We start from the raw sequence: 17,889 nt of genomic DNA, 5'->3' as shown, positions 1-17,889 counted from the left end.
CTAAAAACAATACCTGGGTCTCTACCAAATTATCTGTTTGAATCCGAGTTGATTTTCCATTTCATTTGGTAACAGGTGCGCCATGAACTGATGGACGAGCTTCAGTTAAAGGAAGAGAAGAGAACTTCCCTCAGCATGTCTGTCACGTTCCACATGAACATGCTGAGAGCGTAAGTGGTTTTGGGAGGGAGCCGGAGCCAAGTGGTCCTGTTCTCGTGTGGGGGGTGGGCTGAGCCGGCGGGGGCTGCTGGGAGGCCCCTGGCGAGGCGGGCTGGCGAGTGTACAGTTGCAGGGCAGAGTCACCAGCTGGCCCTGCCAGGCGAGGCTGGAGACATGGCCGTGGAACTGAGCAGAGTGCGGGGGCCGACGGGGGGCCTGGGGGAGAGGAGTCACCCAGGCGGGGCCGGTTGTGAGAAGTGGCCAGGGGAGCGAGGCCAGCGTGCGAGGCGACGGGAGAACAGGGAGGCCGGTCCCAGGCCCCAGAGCAGGAGTGCGGGGGGCCCAGGGTCCCCCACAGGCCCCGCATGGGCACTGGCAGGGGACCGCCCTGTGCGCAGCGCCCTTGGGTCCTCTGAGCCAGCCGGGTGAGAGGTCTGGGGTCCGCGGAGGAGGGTGGTTTGTTTGGACCTCTGGTCAGCGGGAATCACCTCATAAGAGTTCGTTTTACAATAATTTGAACAAACCTAGTAGGAGTTTTTAGTTATTTAATGTTTAATTAATTCTAGAAAATTGGATAAAAACGATCTGCCGGAAGACGTCAGCAGGATTCTGAAGAAGACCCACCAGCGTTTAGGTTACTTCAATCACCAGCGCTTCCCCTCGATCAGAGAGGAGAAGTGAGTTCGTTTCCCAGCCTCGCAGGCCACCGCCGTCCCGTGTCCCATGCTTCAGGCGGTTCGGGGTGGCGGGTGCGTCACTGCACACGGGACGCTCCAGGGTCAGTTGGGACCCCCGGGAGGGCGCTCCAGGTGCTCACGTCGTCCGTCGGCTGCACCAGTTCTGCAGGTGGAGGACAAACGCTTCTCCCCCGAGCGTTTCGGCTTTTTCGTTCTGTGCGTTCAGGAGCCCTCGGAGCGCTGGCGGGGTAGACAGTGATCCCAGGTTAAGTTCCCGCAGTGGGAAGCTGAGCCAGAAGGGACAGAGGAGTGTGGAGTGTCCCCCTCCTTCCTTCCCACAGCGGTGACAGGACTTTTCCCCGCCCAGCAGCTGTCACATTCTCACGTACGTTTAAAAGAATGGGGAGTAGAGAACCTGCCGTGCCTGCCGTCCCCGGGCCCCTGCGTCCCTGGGCTCACACTTCCAGCAGCTCGTCTTTCCGGTGCTCAGGGATGTTTGCAGCTCCCCGCGCCCCTGCATAGGGAGCCTTTTGGTCCTTTGCACAAAGCAGTTTTGGATGCTTTTTCCCTTTGTCATTTGATTGTTGATTCGGGGGTGCCGTGCGTTGAATTGTTTCTCAGACACAGCCAGGTCTCCACGGGCGGCTCTGGCTGGGCCCCCATGTGGTGACTTCTGTCCTTATGAGGAGGGGAAGTGACACACAGGTTCGCGTGGACAGGGCCACGTGAGGAGGGAGGCGGAGAGTGGAGCGGAGCGGCAGTGACAGCCGGGGGCCCTGGGGATGCCGGAGACGGGGTGCTGCGGGGGCCGGCGGCAATGTGTATTTCCTTCCCAGAACCTGAGGGGGCTCGGCCCTGCGGCACCCAGACTTCGAACCTCTCGCCCCTAGAGCTGTGAGCGAGTAGCTTTCTGTCATTTCAAGCCACTCAGTGTGTGGTAACGTGTCACTCAGCCGAGAAGACGCGGGGGGCGTCTTAGAGATCCGCGGTCACGCGACAGCACGGAGCAGCCCGACGGCTGTGCGCGGGGCGGGGATCCGGCCGCAGCTGTCGGGGGCTGGGGTCCCCTCTGGGGCGCGGCAGGCAGGTACGCTCCGGGCTCCTGTGGTGCCGGCCTCGTCCGTGCCTCTCCACGTGGCACGGTGGGGGGCAGTCGCGAGCACAAGGGAAGGCGGGGGTGCCCGCCACCTGGCCAGGGCGGTGGCTGCTCGGGGTGCAGGCCTCCTGCCGGGCAGCAGTGGGTACTCGGGGGGCGGGGGTCACACGGGCCGTGGCAGCAGGACGCAGGGCCACGGGCCCCTCGACGCGGCCTGCAGCCGGGCTGGGCGAGGGGGCGCACAGAGACGCCCCGAGTTCCTGCTGTCGCTTCACGCGTGGCTTCCCCCACTGCGCTTCAGCTGGTCCAGAGTCCAGGGCCGGGGGTCGCGCATGTACGTAGCTTTTAAATGACTCATCGTTTTTCATTTCAAATTTAAACGTAATTATTATAGAAAGTTCGAATATATTTTCAAAATCATGATCACACAGTTTTTAACCTGCTTTCTTACATAAATCGTGAACATTTTTCTGCATCATGAAGTTTTCCTCGGCAGCGAGGCCCCTGACGAGGCCTTCGGGTCCCCTGGGAACCTGTGGGGCACGTTCCTGAAAGTAGGCGAGGCGCGGCCTGGCCCCCGGTGTGCCGCCACGCTGGGCGCGGCCCTGGGCCTCTCACGGCACGCATGTGCGTCCTGCCTGCCTGTGAACGAGCCTTGGCCACGTGGGCCGCCTCTGCCCGTGCACCTGGCTCACCCTCCCCACCCTCCGGGTTTGACGTGGCGCCTGCCCTCCAGTGTCGCTGTGGCCAGCGAGGGTGCCAGGATGTCTGAGCTGGACGGTTAGGCTCCTCGTGGCTTCTTGTGCAGGCAGCATTGGTCACTGCCCCTTGGACTGGAAGAGAGGGTGTGTCCTCTCCTTGCTGGGGACACGGGCTCAGAGACTCAGAACTGCCTTCTGGGGCCTTTAGCTCCTACCTCAGCCCGACCCTTTGTGAGGGCCTTGCTGACACCTCTGGGGCGGGAAGAACGTTCTGTTGGCTTAAACCTAAAAGGACTGAGAACCAGTCATTTACACCTACGGCTGCCCCTTCTCCCCGTCCCTGCCTGCCTGGCCCACGCTGGCGGAGGGCAGCCCTCCCAGGGCCCTCTCGGTCCCAGGCTGAGCGGGTGGAAGGTGAGGTTGGCAGTGACAGTAGGGAGTCCAGAGGCCACGCCCCTTCCCAGCAGGGAGCAGGGAGGGTGGTGACAACACAGGCCGTGGCATTCCCTTGCGACTGTGACAGTTACCTAGAAAAGGAGGGAAGGCTGCTCTCTGGAGACAGAGCTGGTGGCACTATTGGGACACCTAGTGGCTGGCCACCAGCGGTGCTGCAGGGCATCCTAAGTGCACAGGACTTAGATGTCACACGCCAGAGCCGAGGAGCCGGGCGGTCTCGCTCCAGGGCTGCTGCTTGTGAGCCCGCAGCCTGGGCTCTTCAGATCGGGTGGTTCCGGCCTCCGACCTTGTTCCTTTTCGAAGTTGCTTAGGCCGTCATCAGCCTGTTGCTTTCCACAGACACCCTGACTGGAGACCGAGGATGGTTTTGGTGACGTCCCCAGATGTTCCTCACATGGCCTTGAGACCGGAGCTGTGTGTCCAGCCCTGTGCTCCCAGCCACAGCTCTGATCCCAGCTGCGATCCCTGGGATCGCCAAATGGCGACTGGATGCGTGTTCCGCCGTACAGCTGTACCCTCCTGTCACCCTTATGACCAACGGCTGCTTTGCTTTTCTGTTTCCAGAATCCTCTTGCTTTTCGAATTAGCTCATCTTTCTTTGACCTTGAAATGCGAGGAGGTCTCCTCTGACTGTATCTCAGACTTGAAGATAATAGAAAGCAAAGTAAGTGGCTGGGGGGTGCGGGGGCCCGGTACCTGCTCATGGTGATGGGTCGCAGGGCGAGAAGGGGCAGGAGTCGGAGAGCCCCCTCCAGGGGGCCCGGACCTGCCGGTGGCGCGTTTTCTTCATGTGCGCGTTACACAGTGGAGATAATATTTTCGTGATTTTGCACAATGTCCTCCTCCCTTTTCCTACGGTCACGGATGCTGGCCCGTGTCGACACCAGTGTTTATATAACTCACTTTCAGGGCTGCACGGTATTTTACATGCTCGTGATCTGTAACGTACTCTCCAACCCTGTTATTGGACGTTTAAATCCTACTGTTGCTTGCTTGTTACTTCCATAAAGGGCTGCAATGACCATTTTGTGCCTAAAGCTTTTATGTGCATTTAGGATTTTCCCTCAGGTAAGTTCCCTCAGCCTTTTGATGTGAAATTACTAGGGAATTTTCACTTTTAAGATTTTTATATGCACATTATCATATTGCTAAGTGAAAGAAGCCAGACAGAGGAGCAGAGTGGAACTGTGGGTCCGGGCCCAAGGGTGCAGGGGGAGAGGGGCACGTTGGCCACAGGGTCGGACCTGCGGGGGGAGATGCGCAGTTCTGAGCGCCTGACGCTGGCCGGCGACCCTGTTGCTGCTGTGTCGCGTGCCGGAGTCCTGCAAGAGCGCGTCTTCAGCGTTCTCGCCGAAAAGAGGGAGGTGTGAGCGGCTACGGCGGGCCGTGCGCCATCACGGTCCGTCCTGTCGTGCACCGGGACCGAGGCGTGCATGCTTTCAGCGCACACGAGGGCGTTTGTCAGTTACACCTAGACAGGCACCTTAAATAGAAAGCGAAGCAGGGCAGACCTTTCCGAAGGAAAGATTAGCAGCCTTCTGAAGGTACAGTCATGCAGTTAAATGAAACCGAAGAGATGTCAGAAGGAAAATACACAGGCCCTGGACTGTGGGCCGAGTTCAGGCGGGTGAGCAGGCCTGTGGTTGGCGTCCCCGGAGGAGAAAGGAGGGAGAAAGGATGGGCCCCAAAAAATATTTTGAGAAATAATGGCTCAAAGTTTGATGGTCTTTAAAGAGGAGAAAAAATTATGTTCTGAGGAACAGAAGTAAGAACGGTAGCAGACTTTTCTGGGGGAAAATACATGTCTGGAGAGCTAAGATCGGCATGCTTAAATACTAAGCTAAAAATGGCCAACCGAAAAATCTACATTCGGAAAACTATTGCGAAAAATCAGAGGCAAATAAGGATGAATTAAAATATACGAGATATGAAAGAGTCTGACTGACAAACTGCAAGAGTTTTCAAGGAGGTTCTTCAGGCAGAAGCAAGAGGAGACCAGACAGGACTCGGGTCGACACAGAGCAGTGAAGGGCCCCAGGGAGGCGACCACAGCGGCAGACAGAAGCGACTGAGCGAGGGTTTGAGGCTCTTCCAAAGATCTGGCTGTTCGAGGAACGCAATACCTGGGTCGAAAGACCCAGTACTGTTCAGATGCCAGTTTCTCCAGACTGAAGCATAGATTCAGAGCAATCCCAAGCAAAATCCCAGCGGAAGAGTTTCAGAAATCGACAAACTGATAAAACTACATAGAAATACAAAGAGCCTGGAGTGGCCGAGAGCAGCTTTAGACGCGCAGGGGAGTGTCAGGAGTCGTGCGCTAGCCTGACGGCCCGTGAGGGCGGCGCGCGGGGGCGGTGGCACGTCGGTGCGCAGGGGCGGTGGCACGTCGGCACGTCGGCGTGCAGGGGCGGTGGCACGTCGGCGCGCGGGGGCGGGGGCGCGTTGGCACGTCGGTACGTCGGCACGTCGGCACGTCGGCGCGCAGGGGCGGTGGCACGTCGGCGCGCGGGGGCGGGGGCGCGTTGGCACGTCGGTACGTCGGCACGTCGGCACGTCGGCGCGCAGGGGCGGCGCGCAGGGGCTGTGTCCAGACCAGCACAGCAGCTCGCAGACGTCCGGTCAGCTGGCTTTTGACAAAGGTGCAACGGCATTTGGTGGAAAAAAAAGTCTTCAAAAAATGGTGCTGGAACCATTGAATAAACTTGTAGAAAGGAAAGTATCGATCCACACCTCACACCATACGCGGACATTAACTCAAAATGCATCGCACACCTAAATATAAGTATCAAAGCTCTAAAACTTCTGGAGGATCTTTGTAACCTTGAGTGAGGCAAATTATTCTTAGGATTTCAAAAGCATAACATGCAATAGAAGAAATTGGTAAATTAGACTTTATTAAATGAAGAACTTCTGCTTGTTGAACAATACTGCTGAGAAAATGAAAACACAACCCAGATACTGAGAGAAAAAATTTTCCAGCCTCATGTCTGATAAAGGACTGTGTCCAGAGTATGTGGAGAACTCTTAACTACTCGAGAAAACAACCTAAAAAATGCAAAAGATCCGAACGGACACGGCCCCACGGGAGACACACGGACGGACGTCGGCAAGACTCCGCGCGCGTTTGGGAGATCCCAGTCCCCGCCTGCTGCGCGGGCTTCCCCTCCGCTTCCGCACAGCACTCTCCACTCCTCGCAGTTCTGGTCACCAGATGTGCGGAGGTTTTCCCCGCACCAAGCAATTCTCCACGTCACCAGCTGGGTGCCCTGCACCTTACCTCAGTCCTGACGGGACCGACCTGGAGAGAGCGTCAGGCCCACGGGACGGCCCCCACCAAGATGCCAACCACAAGCAGCAGGTCCCAGGTCACCCCTAACTTCTGTCTGACTTGGCTACAAATTGGGGGTTCCCACAACCCCTCCCGGGTTCTATCCGTTTGCTATGTGGCTCACGGAACTCAGGGAAACACATGACTGCTGGTTTATAGTATCACAGAGGACGTGGTCAAGGACAGAGGCGAGTGGCCAGGTGAGCAGGCGTGTGGGGCGAGGCCTGGGGGTCCCCAGCATGGAGCTTCTGTCCCTGTGGAGTTGGGGTGTGCCGTGCTCCCCGTGTGGATGGGCTCACCACTCAGAAGCTCCCCGAAGCCCATCTGTGGGGGTTTTATGGAAGCTTCTCGCACAGGCGGCCTGGAATCGGTGACCCCACTTCCAGGCCCTCTTACTTCTCAAGACGACCATCCGAGCTGAAGAGTGCCCGCTGCCGGCCAGGGCCTGCCCCTCCCGGGGCCCGCCCCCGGAGTCCCCAGGACCCGCCTCTCCCGGGGCCCGTCCCCGGAGCCCCCAAGACCCGCGCACAGTTGTCCCGTGGGGCTTACGGGGGCCAGAAGCCCTGTGTGCACACAGCGTTACCACCACGTGACTGGACTGGTGGGAACGGCACAGTCTCGGCGCTGGCCGTGGAAGCCGACTGGGCACAGCGGGCGGGGCGGCGGCAGCTGGGTTCCAGGGCCGGGCACGTCCCGCCGCCCCGCCCGGCCGGGAGCACGTTGGCGAGAGCAGTTTGTCCGGAGTCGCTCTAGTTAGTTACAAATTCAGTGTCCAGTGACGTGAACTGTATCTTCTCCTCTATGATAAAGGTAAAACACTTCTTTTAGCTTTCTTAAATCTTTGCATCTTTTGAAAACAGTTTAAGTTTTAAAACACATTTTCGTGTTATGACTTTTATTTGTTGAATTTCTAGTTTGTACATTAATTATAACTTAAAATGGTCTTTGAAGCGAATGAACATGTGAGAGTTTTGTCAGAAATCTCCATATATGCAAAAATGGCTTGTGTGTGCAGGACCCTGGGACGCTGGTCGAGATCGAGGGCCTGGAGTGTGAGTTAGAAGCTCTGAGACTCGAGAGTAAGGTCAGGACCTACAGCCGAGCGGCCGTGGAGGTAGGCCTGGGGCTGGGGTTGCAGGCCACACGCGTGAGCCGTGTGTGTGCCACGTTTGCACGTGCCCTGTGTCTGGCGTCTGTGTGGCAGGCGTGAGGCCAGCCTGCTGTGCCTCAGTTTCCCCACCGGAAACACGGGCTCTGGCAGGAACTTTAGGGGCTTGAGTGGCACTTGAGCCACCAGCCTTTTCCACATCTGTGAACACGGTTCTCCGCAGCTCCTGGGGCCACCTCAGTCTGCTGGGCGTGTTGGGGCCTGCAGCCAGGGCTGGCACTAGGGGTCGGGGGAGCCGCCTCCGGCTGAGCCCTATGGTCTGCGGAGCTGCCCCCCACCCCCCACAGGCTGGGAACCCTGCCTTGGTGAAGGACATCGTATCTCCATGAGGGTCTTGCTGCCCGGCCCACGTCTGGGAAGGCACAAAGTCACCCCTGCCATAGCGAGTGGCCATGAGCTCCCTGGGTCCGGAGACCTGACGGGCTCTGGGGGTGTGGTGAGGTCACTGCAGGGGACGAGGCGCGTGGGCAGGGGCGCTGCGTGGCGCTGACTTTCTCAGCCGTAGACTGTAGCAGGTCCCGTCTGTAGCTGCAGAGAAGGCGACTGGCTTTTTGACGAGCTGGTGCAGGGCTGCCGCTGTCACAAAGAGCCGGCCCCACGCTCGGGCCTGTTCACGGACAGAGGTCTGGGCCCATAGCCGCCTGCAAAAGGGACCAGAGGTCCTTGTAGACTAGTCCTTGGTAAGAATTCCGTAGGTGAAAAAAGGAACAAAAATTTATTGGAGTCGGATACTGGCCGCTAGCAAGGCAGCTACTGCCCGGAATTGCTCATGGAGCCCTCAGAGCCGCCCCGCGTGCCAGGCCGTCCTCGCCCCGTGTCACCCGCCTGGCCTGGGAGGGCCCTGCCGGCCACCTGCATGGACGGGAGGGCTCCATGCTCCATGCCCTCGGCCGCTCTGTGTGGCACACTCACCGCCACCCGGCGGTCACTCGTGTCCCTGCTGGGCTGCCGGTGGGCTGACCCGCTGGCGCCGACCCTCTCGAGGGAGGTCACGGCTGTCGCAGATGGCCGTGTCTCAGGTGGCCGTGGGCATGGCGATGGGGTGGCACGAGTGGCCACGCGGTGCCTCTGCCTCCGCCGGCGAGGACCCCAGGCGTCGGCTCCTGAGGCTTTGACGCCGCGTCTCTGCAGCCCGGTGGCCTGGGCTTGGGGGTCCCAAGCTTGGCGTGACCCCAGCCCAGGTGCAGTGTGAGCAGAGCCCGAGGCCCCGGGGAAGGTGTGGGGTGTGAGGCCGGGACCAGGGCCTGTCTGCGGGGGCGGGGGGGGGCACGCGTGTCGCAGGCCGGGGCAGGCAGTCTCCGGGTGACACAGCCGACGGGGCCCAGGCCCCCGAGGACACGAGGCCCGGAAACGGGGGCGATGCAGAGGCAGGCGCCCTCCAGCCTCGCGGGCGGCAGACCCTCCCGGAGCAGGTCGCCTAGGCCATAGCTTGTCCTTACGGTCCCCACGGACAGCCTCAGACCACGGGCCTGGCCTGGCCCATTGCCTCCTGGGCCTCACATGTCCCGGGCTTGGGTTCCCCCCGGGGCTGTCGGGGCCCCAAGTCGTGCAGGCAGGCCCGATGGCCGCTGCTTGCCGGGCTGTCTTCACGGACCTGTCCCTGTCTCTGCGCAGAGCCAGCTGAGCATAACACAGAGACTGGACGTCGCGCTCCAGCGAGCTGTCCGCCTGGGCGACCTGCGGGTCATCCACGTGCTGTGCACCACCCAGTGGAACCTATGCCTCCCGCTGCTGCAGCACAACTTGCGGCGTCGGCTGCGGCGGCCGCTGGCCAGCGTCGCCGCGGTCCTGGAGCAGGTGGACAGGTAGCCCGGGCATTGCGTCGTGGGCTGGCCCCTCCGGGAGGCCTGACAGAGGGCAGGAGAGCGCGGGCAGCATCCGCCCACCCCAGGGCTGGGGGGAAGTCGAGCTCACTTGCCCAAAAGGCGATGCAAACAGGAGCTTCCACGATCTTCAGGGAGGGCGGGGTGGCTGCTGGGGTGACAGTGCCGTTCGTCTGTCCTGAGAGGGGCAGGCTGTCCGCATCACCTGCCCGTGGGAGCCGAGGGCCAGCCTGGGCCGGAGACCCTCGGGGCCGGGAACGCCCAGATCCAGGTCAGACCTCGGGAAGCTGGTGCCAGCCCCTCGCCACCTGTGCTCCGCGAGCTTGGGTGCAGGGACCGAGGCGTGGGCCAGAGCTGGCCGCGCCCCCGCGCCCACTCTCCTGGTGTCCGCATGCTCACAGGCGGGCTGCGGTCCCCCAGGCCGTGTGCGATCGGGGCCAGGTGCCTTCTGCCCTCAGCGGGTTGAGTCATCCACCACATGCCGGCGGTCACCAGCCTCAGGCCAGGCCCTGGAGGTGCCCAGTGAAGGGGGGTGGCCAAAGCACTTACGTGCACGTCTACAGCTGCACCTGTATCCACACTCGCCCACACCTGTACCTGCGTCCACACTCACACACACGCCTGCTCCCACCCCCGCGCTTCTCTACCCGCATCTAAGCGTGTGTCTGTCCTGCACCGCATCTCACTCGCTGACAGGCTGGGTGTAGCGAGCGGTCAGGGAGTGGGGAGGGCCGGGCAGGGCGGGTGGTTCTGGCCTGAGAGGCTGATCTCGTGAGAGACCAGCCGGGCAGGGCCTGGGCGCTGGGGCGGATGAGACCCTGCATGCGATGGACCCAGACCTGGTCCAGCCCTGGGGGTCGCATTGTCTTGAGTAAGGGGCGGGCACAGAGACTGGGATAGAGAAGGGCTCTTCAGTTGTCAAGTGACTGCTCTGCTATTGTTGGGACAGCCATGGACAAAGCTGGTGCCAGGTGCCAGATGAGAGGTGGCAGAGTAGAGGTGAGCAGGTGCCAGGTGAGAGTCCAGGCTGGTGCAGCGGAGGGAGCCGGGCAGTGAGTGTGGGCATAAGGGGGTAGGGCACATGCGCCTCTCCCCGACACCCCTGATTTGAGGGGCCCAAAGACGTGCGTGGAAGGCCGGCGGGCCGTGAGCTGGGGAGCCCTGCAGGGAAGGGCCTGGGAGGTCACTGGAGTTCCCAGAAAGGCAGGAAGCCCAAGGTGAGGCCCGCTTTGGGGTCTGGTGGGCTGAGGGGGCCCCAAAGGGCTGAGAAGGAAGGGGCCGGGCTGCGGGAGGAGCGCGGGAGCCCTGCTGGTTGAGCAGGGGTTGCGTCGGAGGGGTCGGGGGCTGCCGTGGCTGGGCGTGAGGCCAGCTGGGCCCGGGAAGCACCGTCCTGGCGGGTCCTCACAGGGCGAAGCCCGCGGCTGTGTTCTGGGTTTTTTTAGTTCGCTCCCCGAAGGTGGTGTCACAGACAAGGGCCTCAGCCCCATGGGGAGCAGACGTGGGGAGTGGCTTCTTGTCTCTGTGTCCTGAGGGAAGTCAGAGGGGGCTGGGGGATGGGGCTCCGGGGTGGCGGCCGGGAAGGGAAGGGGGGCCAAGCGGGTAGGGTGTCTGGCAAGTAGGGAGCCGGGAAGGTGGGGTGCCAGCAGCAGGAGGGCCATGGGGTTTGGGTGCAGTCGCCGGGAGGGGCCGTGGGGACAGCTGCCGTGCCCCGTTGGCCGTGACTGAGGCAGGCTTTGTCACCCGCGTGAGCCCTGCACATGGGGCAGGCTGGCCCGGGGCCAGGGCCAGTGTGGGGGGCTGTGGTGAGGGGGGAAAGGGGGGCCGCGGTCTCTTCCTCTGTCGGGGTGAAGTCTGTCCCGGACCCCGACTGGGCTGTGTGACGGGGCTTCTCCCTCCCCTGTCCCCGCCCTGTGTGCCCCGCGCTCGGCTCTGACAGCCCTCCACTCAGTCTTCCGTCTCCCAGATTCTCGGCTTCTCCTTCCCTTTAGTCTCTCTTTTTTTATTTTAATGAGTTTATTTCTTGTTTACAAAAATATCCGTGTGGTTTATGTTCACATTTGCCTGGTTTTAAAAAATAACTTCTCTTGGTGGCCGTCTTTCTCTCCGGGAGTTGTCCTCCCCGTCACCTTTATCGAGGTACAGGGGCGCACGAGAAGACGCCCTTTTAAACGTCTGGTTTGTGAGCCGTGTTTCATCAGGGCTGGTGTGGAGTATTTCTTCTGTATCTACTGAAATGATCACGCGACGTCCCTTGTTCCTTAACATGGAGGATCACACTGGTTGGGCTGTGTCGAGCGAACCGCATGTTCTCTGGAGGGCCCTGGACCTGCGCTGCTGGCTGTTGCCAGCTCTGACTCCCAGGGCAGGGACGAGGGCGGGCCCGCGGGGTCCGCGACTGTCAGGAGCGGGCGTGTGTGCCTCCGCCCACGAGGCCAGAGGGCAGCGACGGCCGGCGTCATCCAAGGCAGGGCAGTGAGTCGCTGGCAATGCGACAGCCCCAGGATGCTGGGGCGAGACAGCACCACGCGCCCTCCTCAGGGCAGCTTGTGCTGCTGGGACCCCGTTTGCCCGAGAGCCCAGGGCCCCGCGGCTGTCGCCAGCTGGGCTCGGGCCGCCGCCGGCCCCTGGGGAGGCTTCCAGGGAAGCCAGCTCGCCCGACCCCGTGACGCCCTGCCGTCACCCCCAGCCTCATGGTCCTGCTCCGCTGCCAAGTGCACATGGAGATGGCACTCATCGAGGAGGACGAGGACCGGCTGGAGCCAGCCGTGCAGCACCTGCGGAAGGCTGCGCTGCTGGACAGCCAGGGCCTTTACCGGGAGTACCTCAAGGTGGCCTCCAACCGGCTGCGCCTCTGCACCATGCTGTACCAGAGCCCCGAGCGCGCTGAGGACAAGGCCATCATGGCCATCGAGCAGGTGCTGGCACAGCCACCGTGGGCTCACGGGGGCTCGGCACCTGCCCCGGGCGTGGCACGCCTGTCAGGAGCCACCTCAGGAAGGGTGGGGCGGGCACCCCGGGGAGCGGCCCCGTGCTCACGCGCGTCCCTCTGCAGGCCAAGAAAGCCATCCCCAAGGACAGCGTGCGGAAGAAGCGGGCCCTCCTGGTGAACGCGGGCCTGGCCCTGGCCCCCGACACCTTCCAGATCGTGCTGGACAGCGAGAACGAGGCCAAGGGTGGGTGCCCCTCTCACCCGGGGCCCTGCGTCCTGCTGCCACTGAGGCTGTGCCCGGGCTGGGCCTGCGTGGGGACGTGACCCTCGGGGTGGCCGGCACCTCCTCAGCCGTCCAGTCTGGGGAGCGAGACAGACCAGGTGCCCCCTCCTGCTTCCACGCTCAGACGTGGCCTGGGCCTGGGGCTCCCACTGCTGCCGGCCAGCAGGAGGCGCTGCGGGGCCTGCAAAGCTGCTCCCAGGGGACATGTGGCCCGCGAGGCCAGGTCTGGCCTGGGGCAGCACAGCCGAACCCGCCGCCTGCCAGGACTCTGTGTCCCCGTGGGGCTGTGCGGGTGGCCCGTGGCGGTTGGGGTGAGTGCGCGTGCCAGGAGGGGCCCCCCACGTCATGCAGGGCCAACGCCTGGCCTGGGAGGGGCGGCGGGGGTCAGGCAGGGTGGGCGAGGCAGCGCTGACTCGGGGCCTGGGTGGGTGGAAGGCGAGGTGGACAGCCACGGGGCCGCGCGGGGCAGGGTGGCCAGGCGGACCCCGAAGCACACGGCTCCCGGGGCCTGGCGCAGTCCCGCCGGAGAGCATAGCTGCCCCGGCCAGCGGCCACTCTGCGCTGCCGGGGGCCGCGCGCCAGTGATGAGCGCGCCCTGGAGCGGAGGTGTGGGCGCGTGGCCCTGCGGCCAGGCGTCGGCCAGCGCTCCGCCGGGTTTCCGTCTCCAGTGTCCACCGGGAAGAGCAGGGGCCGCTTTGCCCACCTGTGTGCGAAGGCGCGGCACCACACCATCAGCGTGGACAAGGCCGCCGGGCACTTGCGGCGCCTGGGGCACGAGAACAACCAGGAGAGGTGAGTGGGCAGGGCCAGGGGCCTCCCGTGCGCAAAGCCCCCAACGGCCAAGCGCCCATCCGCGGAGGCTGAGCCCGCAGAGGCTGAGCCTGCGGCCACAGGGTCCGGCACGTGGCCCAAGGTTGGCGGGGGCAGGTGCTTGGCCTCACGGGCCAGCGGGCAGCCGTCCCTGTGTCCTGAGAGCTGAGCCTCTGGCAGGATGCCAGCACCAGGTCCTGTGTGTGGCTGGGGCCTGGTCACGGGAGCGGGGGACAGGGGACAGACTCGCGAGGCCCACCCCAGGGGAAGGACCAGGGACGCTTCTCAGTCTGCACAGGGATGGGGGGCGTGGCTGCCCTCACGCTGGCCGGGACCAGAGAACCGGACACTCAGGGCCGTCCTGCCCTCCGGGTCCGGGCCGCCCCCTGCCCAGGGCTGCCTCAGGTGCCCTGCTGTGAGCGCTGGCTTGTCTCCGGGCGCTCGCTCTCTGACCCCTGACCCTGCTGTAGCGCGAGGTCCTGCCCGGCCGCGGCGCGCTCACTGCCCCCACCTGTGTCTTCCTGCGCAGGGTGCAGATCTGGGCAGAGCTTGCGAAGGTGGCGCGGCAGCAGGGCGTGTGGGACGTGTGCCGGACCGCGAGCCGCTTCTGCCTCCTGTACGACAGTGTCAAGGCGAAGAAGCTGCCCCGGCCGCGGCGGGGTGAGCGGGGCCCAGGGCCTCCGGGGTGGGCAGCTGCCCAGCACGCGCCCCCAGCGCCCGGCGGGCTGCAGGGGCCGTGGCCTGCCTCCTGGAGCGGCCGGACTCGGGCCCGAGGCGCGGCGCTGGGACTGCGTGCGGCCTGAGCGCAGCGGGCCTCCCCGCGAAGCAGGGCTGAGCGGGTGCTGGCCGCCCACAGCCAGAGCTGCTGGCGACGGCGGGCGGCGTCAGTGCTGATCAGGGCCCCTCCGTGCCGGCTTTGCCAGGCCGGCTTCTGTGCCATCGTCGCCTCTGACCTTCACAGTCACCTGGGTCGTCAGGGGGTTCAGAAAGGGGAAGGGAGCCGCTGTGAGCCAGAGGACCAAGGCCGGCTCGCTGGGAGCCTGAAGGCAGAGGGCAGAGGGCAGAGGCCCCGCTACGTGTGTAGAGAGGCCTCTGTGTCAGCTTGTTTCTCGGGTGTGGGCCGGGGGCCAGCTCCCCGCTGTCAGCACTGGGGGGGACGAGTCCAGGGTGCGGGTCCCTGGGGAGCTCCGGCCTGACGGGCAGCTCGGTCACAGGGACGCAGACGTGTCGGGCTTGGTGGGCAGAATTCCACGAGCGAAAGCAAGCCCTGCATGTGTGGGGCGCCCCTCCCCCTCCGAGGCCCCGCTGCCGGGAGTTGGGACAGAGTCCCAGTGGGCGGGGTGGGGGGACGGCACCCCATCACTGCCATCCGGGGCCGCGTCCGAAGCGCTGCCGTTTCCCCAGGCAGGAAGAGGCGGACCAGGGCCAGCTCAGCGCAGGCCAGCAAGGGCCCGTCGGAGTTCCTGCTGCAGCGGTCGGCGTCCTCCCAGCTGCTGCGGAAGTTCGCGGAAGTGGGGTTCATCAGCGCCGAGGTGCGCGCTGTGTGCAGTCTGCTCGAGCGCCGCCTCGGGCAGGCGACCACCACACACGGGCACCCCCATGCTCAGCTCTCCGTGCTCCCCTCCCCTCTCCGGCTCCCCTCCCCTCCCCGGCTCCCCTCCCAGGGCTCCCTTCTGCTCCTACAGGAGAGGGAGCTCCCTGGCCCTTGATAGGTTTTCTGGGAGAAAGACGTAAACCAAAGTGTACCGCGTGTTGACCTAAGTTTTCCTTAGAAACAGTCTCTCGGTTGTGAATCCGTTCACGCGGGAATCACGGGTTGACGGTGACTGCGTCTGGGGCATTGTCTGCATCAGAGTCGCCATCAAAACGCCTTTGCACGAGGCGCCATGGAGAGAAGCGGGGGTCCCTCACGGGGTCCCCCACCTGTGCCTGGCTGCGTGTTCCTGCTGCCGCGGGGTCCACGTTCCCGTCACCTCCTTACAGGCCACGATCCAGTTGCTGCAGTCGGAGGGTGTAAAGCTAAATGACCGTCCCATCCCCCCCGAGGACCTGAGCCAGCACCCGGCCGGCTACGTGCCGGAGGACCCGGAGGACAACGCGGAGTGGATCGTGTACAGGTGGGCGGCCCCACGCGGCCCCACACGTCCGCTGTTCCCTGCCCCGGCCACACGGCCTGTCGTGACGAGCACAGGCTTGGTGGCAGAGAGGACAGGTGGCCGCGTTAGGTCGAGGGCACGGTTTGCTGTCCCCGGAGGAGGGCCAGGGCTGGTTAGTCTGGGGTTCCGTGGTTTGGGCCCATTCATCCCGACAGTGGCGAGTGTGACGTTGGGAGCTCGCGCGCGTGTGGGGACCGCGAGCAGCGGCGTCTCTGCCCGTTTGGAGGAGCGCTGTGGCCTGCTCCTACCATGGGACGTGGGGGCGTGCTTCAGCGGCTCCCTGCATGGGGAGAGAGCGCTCCTCAGAGGGCCCCGGGGACTGGCCCCACCCACGTGTCTGTAAAAGCGAGCATGTCCGTGCGACGCGCCGCCGACCCCGGGCCTGGCGCGGGCTTCGCCCCGGGGGCGGCACACCGACCCGTGCAGACGGTGCGTGCGGCGCTCTCGGGGCCTCCGTGGCCACCTGCAGAGCTGCCGCCGGGCCAGGGTCACGCTCCCCGGGGCCCGGGCCGCAGCAGGGCTCACGGCCGGAGGAGGGTCCGCGAGCCGGGCCGGGCCGCCCCGACCCACGGCTGGTGCTGCACAGCCCACGAGCTACGTGGCTTTGACGTTTTCAAGTTTTGTAAAATAGAAGAGAACCAACGAGAGCGCGCGCAGCTCTCAAGCCTAGAACACCGGGGGGTCCACAGGGGCCCGGGCCGGGGACCGCGACCCTCCGCGGACGGCTCTGCGAGGCCGGTGGCCCGTAGAACACCGAGGGGCCCACAGGGGCCCCGGCTGGGGGACCACGACCCTCCGCGGACGGCTCTGCGAGGCCGGTGGCCCGTAGAACACCGAGGGGCCCACAGGGGCCCCGGCCGGGGGACTGCGACCCTCCGCGGACGGCTCCCCGAGGCCGGTGGCCCGCGGAGAGTGGCCTGTGTGCCACAGGCAGCTGGGCCAGGGCGTGAGGGGCGGCCACAGCGGTGGACAGGTGGCTGGGCTGGCCGCAGGTGGGAGGGCCACAGCCAGAGGGTGTGCTCGGCATGAGCGAGGGGTGTCCCGCTGGGGGATGGGAGGAACAGGGCAGGTCCTGGGGTCCTCAGGAGGGGACACACCTTCCTGAGCCCGCCCCGTCGCCACTGGGGGCTGCTGGCCGCCTTCGCGTGGGCGTCTGCACTGGGCAGGTGTCCAAACGTAAAGCGGGCGCTGTGTGTCGCAGGACCTGGATCGAGAGCCTGTCGCAGTACGCCACGAGCAGCTGGCTGCGGTCCGCGGACATCGGGCAGGACATCCAGGAGGCCTGGATCGTGCAGAACGCCGTGGCCTACGTCCTGAACCACAACCACCACCTGATCGCCGCCGGGCGGCAGAAGGAGCTCGTGGACACCTTGTACCACCTCCTGGGCATCGTCAAGGTCACCGGCCACAACGGGTGAGGCCCGGCCCGCTGCTGTGGGTCAGGACGTGGGTCCACTCGGCAGTGGTGCCTCAGCCACTCCCCCATCTTAAGCGCTGTCCTTCCAGCGAGAGGTGGGGCCACCGTCAGCAAGTGCCTGGAGGGGCAGGGTTGAGGAGAGCTTGCAGGGACACGGGGCTGCTCAAGTTACCCCAGGTCTCCACTTCCTGGCGGGGCATCCCCGAGCTGGATCCCACCCTCTCAGAGCTGCAGGGCGGAGTGTGTGGTTCACGAGACACTCAGGGCCCTAGACGGTCCGGCCCCAGCGTGGCGCAGGGTGCACGCCCAGCCTGGCCTATGCTGGGGGTGGGGTGGGAGGGCTCCGTGGGGGGGGCGCCCATCAGCATGTCTCTCACTCGCTCATCGGCTCGGGCGGCACTCGTGTTTCCGTGAGCCAGAATTAGAAATTTGAAAACATCGAGTTGGGGTAAAGTTTCATTTAACTCCGGTGAAATTTTAAAACACTCCTTGTATATTTCTTGTTGGTTTGGTTTTAAGCTGAAGAATGAGATTTTAATATTTTTATCAGCTATTAAAGTAGAAACTTGAGATTGAGGCAGGACGCAGCAGCATGTGAGGGTTTCCTGAAATCAACAGCAGAGTGGGCCGTGAGCCGAGGACGTGCCCAGGGTCCTCGCCTCTTGTGGGCCAGGTGCAGCCTCCGCGGTCGGTGTCCCTCTGGGCTCCGGGGGGCCAGCCCTGGACGCTGAGCCCCTCTTCACGGCCATCGCCCTGTGTTCTGCTCCAAGTGCCTGGCTCCCGGCCCACGGAGACGACTGGCGGCGGTTCTGATGGCTGCAGTACCACGGTGTCCCCAGGAGAAGCCCGGAGCTTCTGGTCTGAGCCCAGTGGCCCTGGTGACTAG

The 17,889-nt window shown here is 64.0% G+C and overlaps 1 protein-coding gene across 10 annotated transcripts in view; it reads left to right on the top strand.

The window, feature by feature from the left end:
- The window catches only part of CFAP46 (cilia and flagella associated protein 46), a 64,505-nt gene that overhangs the window by 3,826 nt on the left and 42,790 nt on the right, over window positions 1-17,889 (top strand). For 9 of the 10 annotated variants that reach the window (XM_036223119.1, XM_036223122.1, XM_036223117.1 and 6 more), the window contains 12 exons: window positions 76-170; window positions 726-836; window positions 3,654-3,753; window positions 7,433-7,531; window positions 9,200-9,390; window positions 12,095-12,323; window positions 12,461-12,581; window positions 13,289-13,412; window positions 13,960-14,090; window positions 14,835-14,962; window positions 15,414-15,547; window positions 16,788-17,000. In XM_036223119.1, the coding sequence (XP_036079012.1) occupies window positions 76-170; window positions 726-836; window positions 3,654-3,753; window positions 7,433-7,531; window positions 9,200-9,390; window positions 12,095-12,323; window positions 12,461-12,581; window positions 13,289-13,412; window positions 13,960-14,090; window positions 14,835-14,962; window positions 15,414-15,547; window positions 16,788-17,000 (1,676 nt within the window). Of the gene's footprint in view, window positions 1-75; window positions 171-725; window positions 837-3,653; window positions 3,754-5,674; window positions 7,228-7,432; window positions 7,532-9,199; window positions 9,391-12,094; window positions 12,324-12,460; window positions 12,582-13,288; window positions 13,413-13,959; window positions 14,091-14,834; window positions 14,963-15,413; window positions 15,548-16,787; window positions 17,001-17,889 lie in introns of those variants that run through there. The other variant, XM_036223124.1, reaches the window with a different exon arrangement.

Source organism: Rousettus aegyptiacus, unplaced genomic scaffold (assembly GCF_014176215.1).
Source record: "Rousettus aegyptiacus isolate mRouAeg1 unplaced genomic scaffold, mRouAeg1.p scaffold_m13_p_6, whole genome shotgun sequence".
Lineage (NCBI taxonomy): Eukaryota > Metazoa > Chordata > Mammalia > Chiroptera > Pteropodidae > Rousettus > Rousettus aegyptiacus.
The sequence above is the reverse complement of the archived record's forward strand: the minus strand, read 5'-3'. Positions and strand labels throughout refer to the sequence as shown.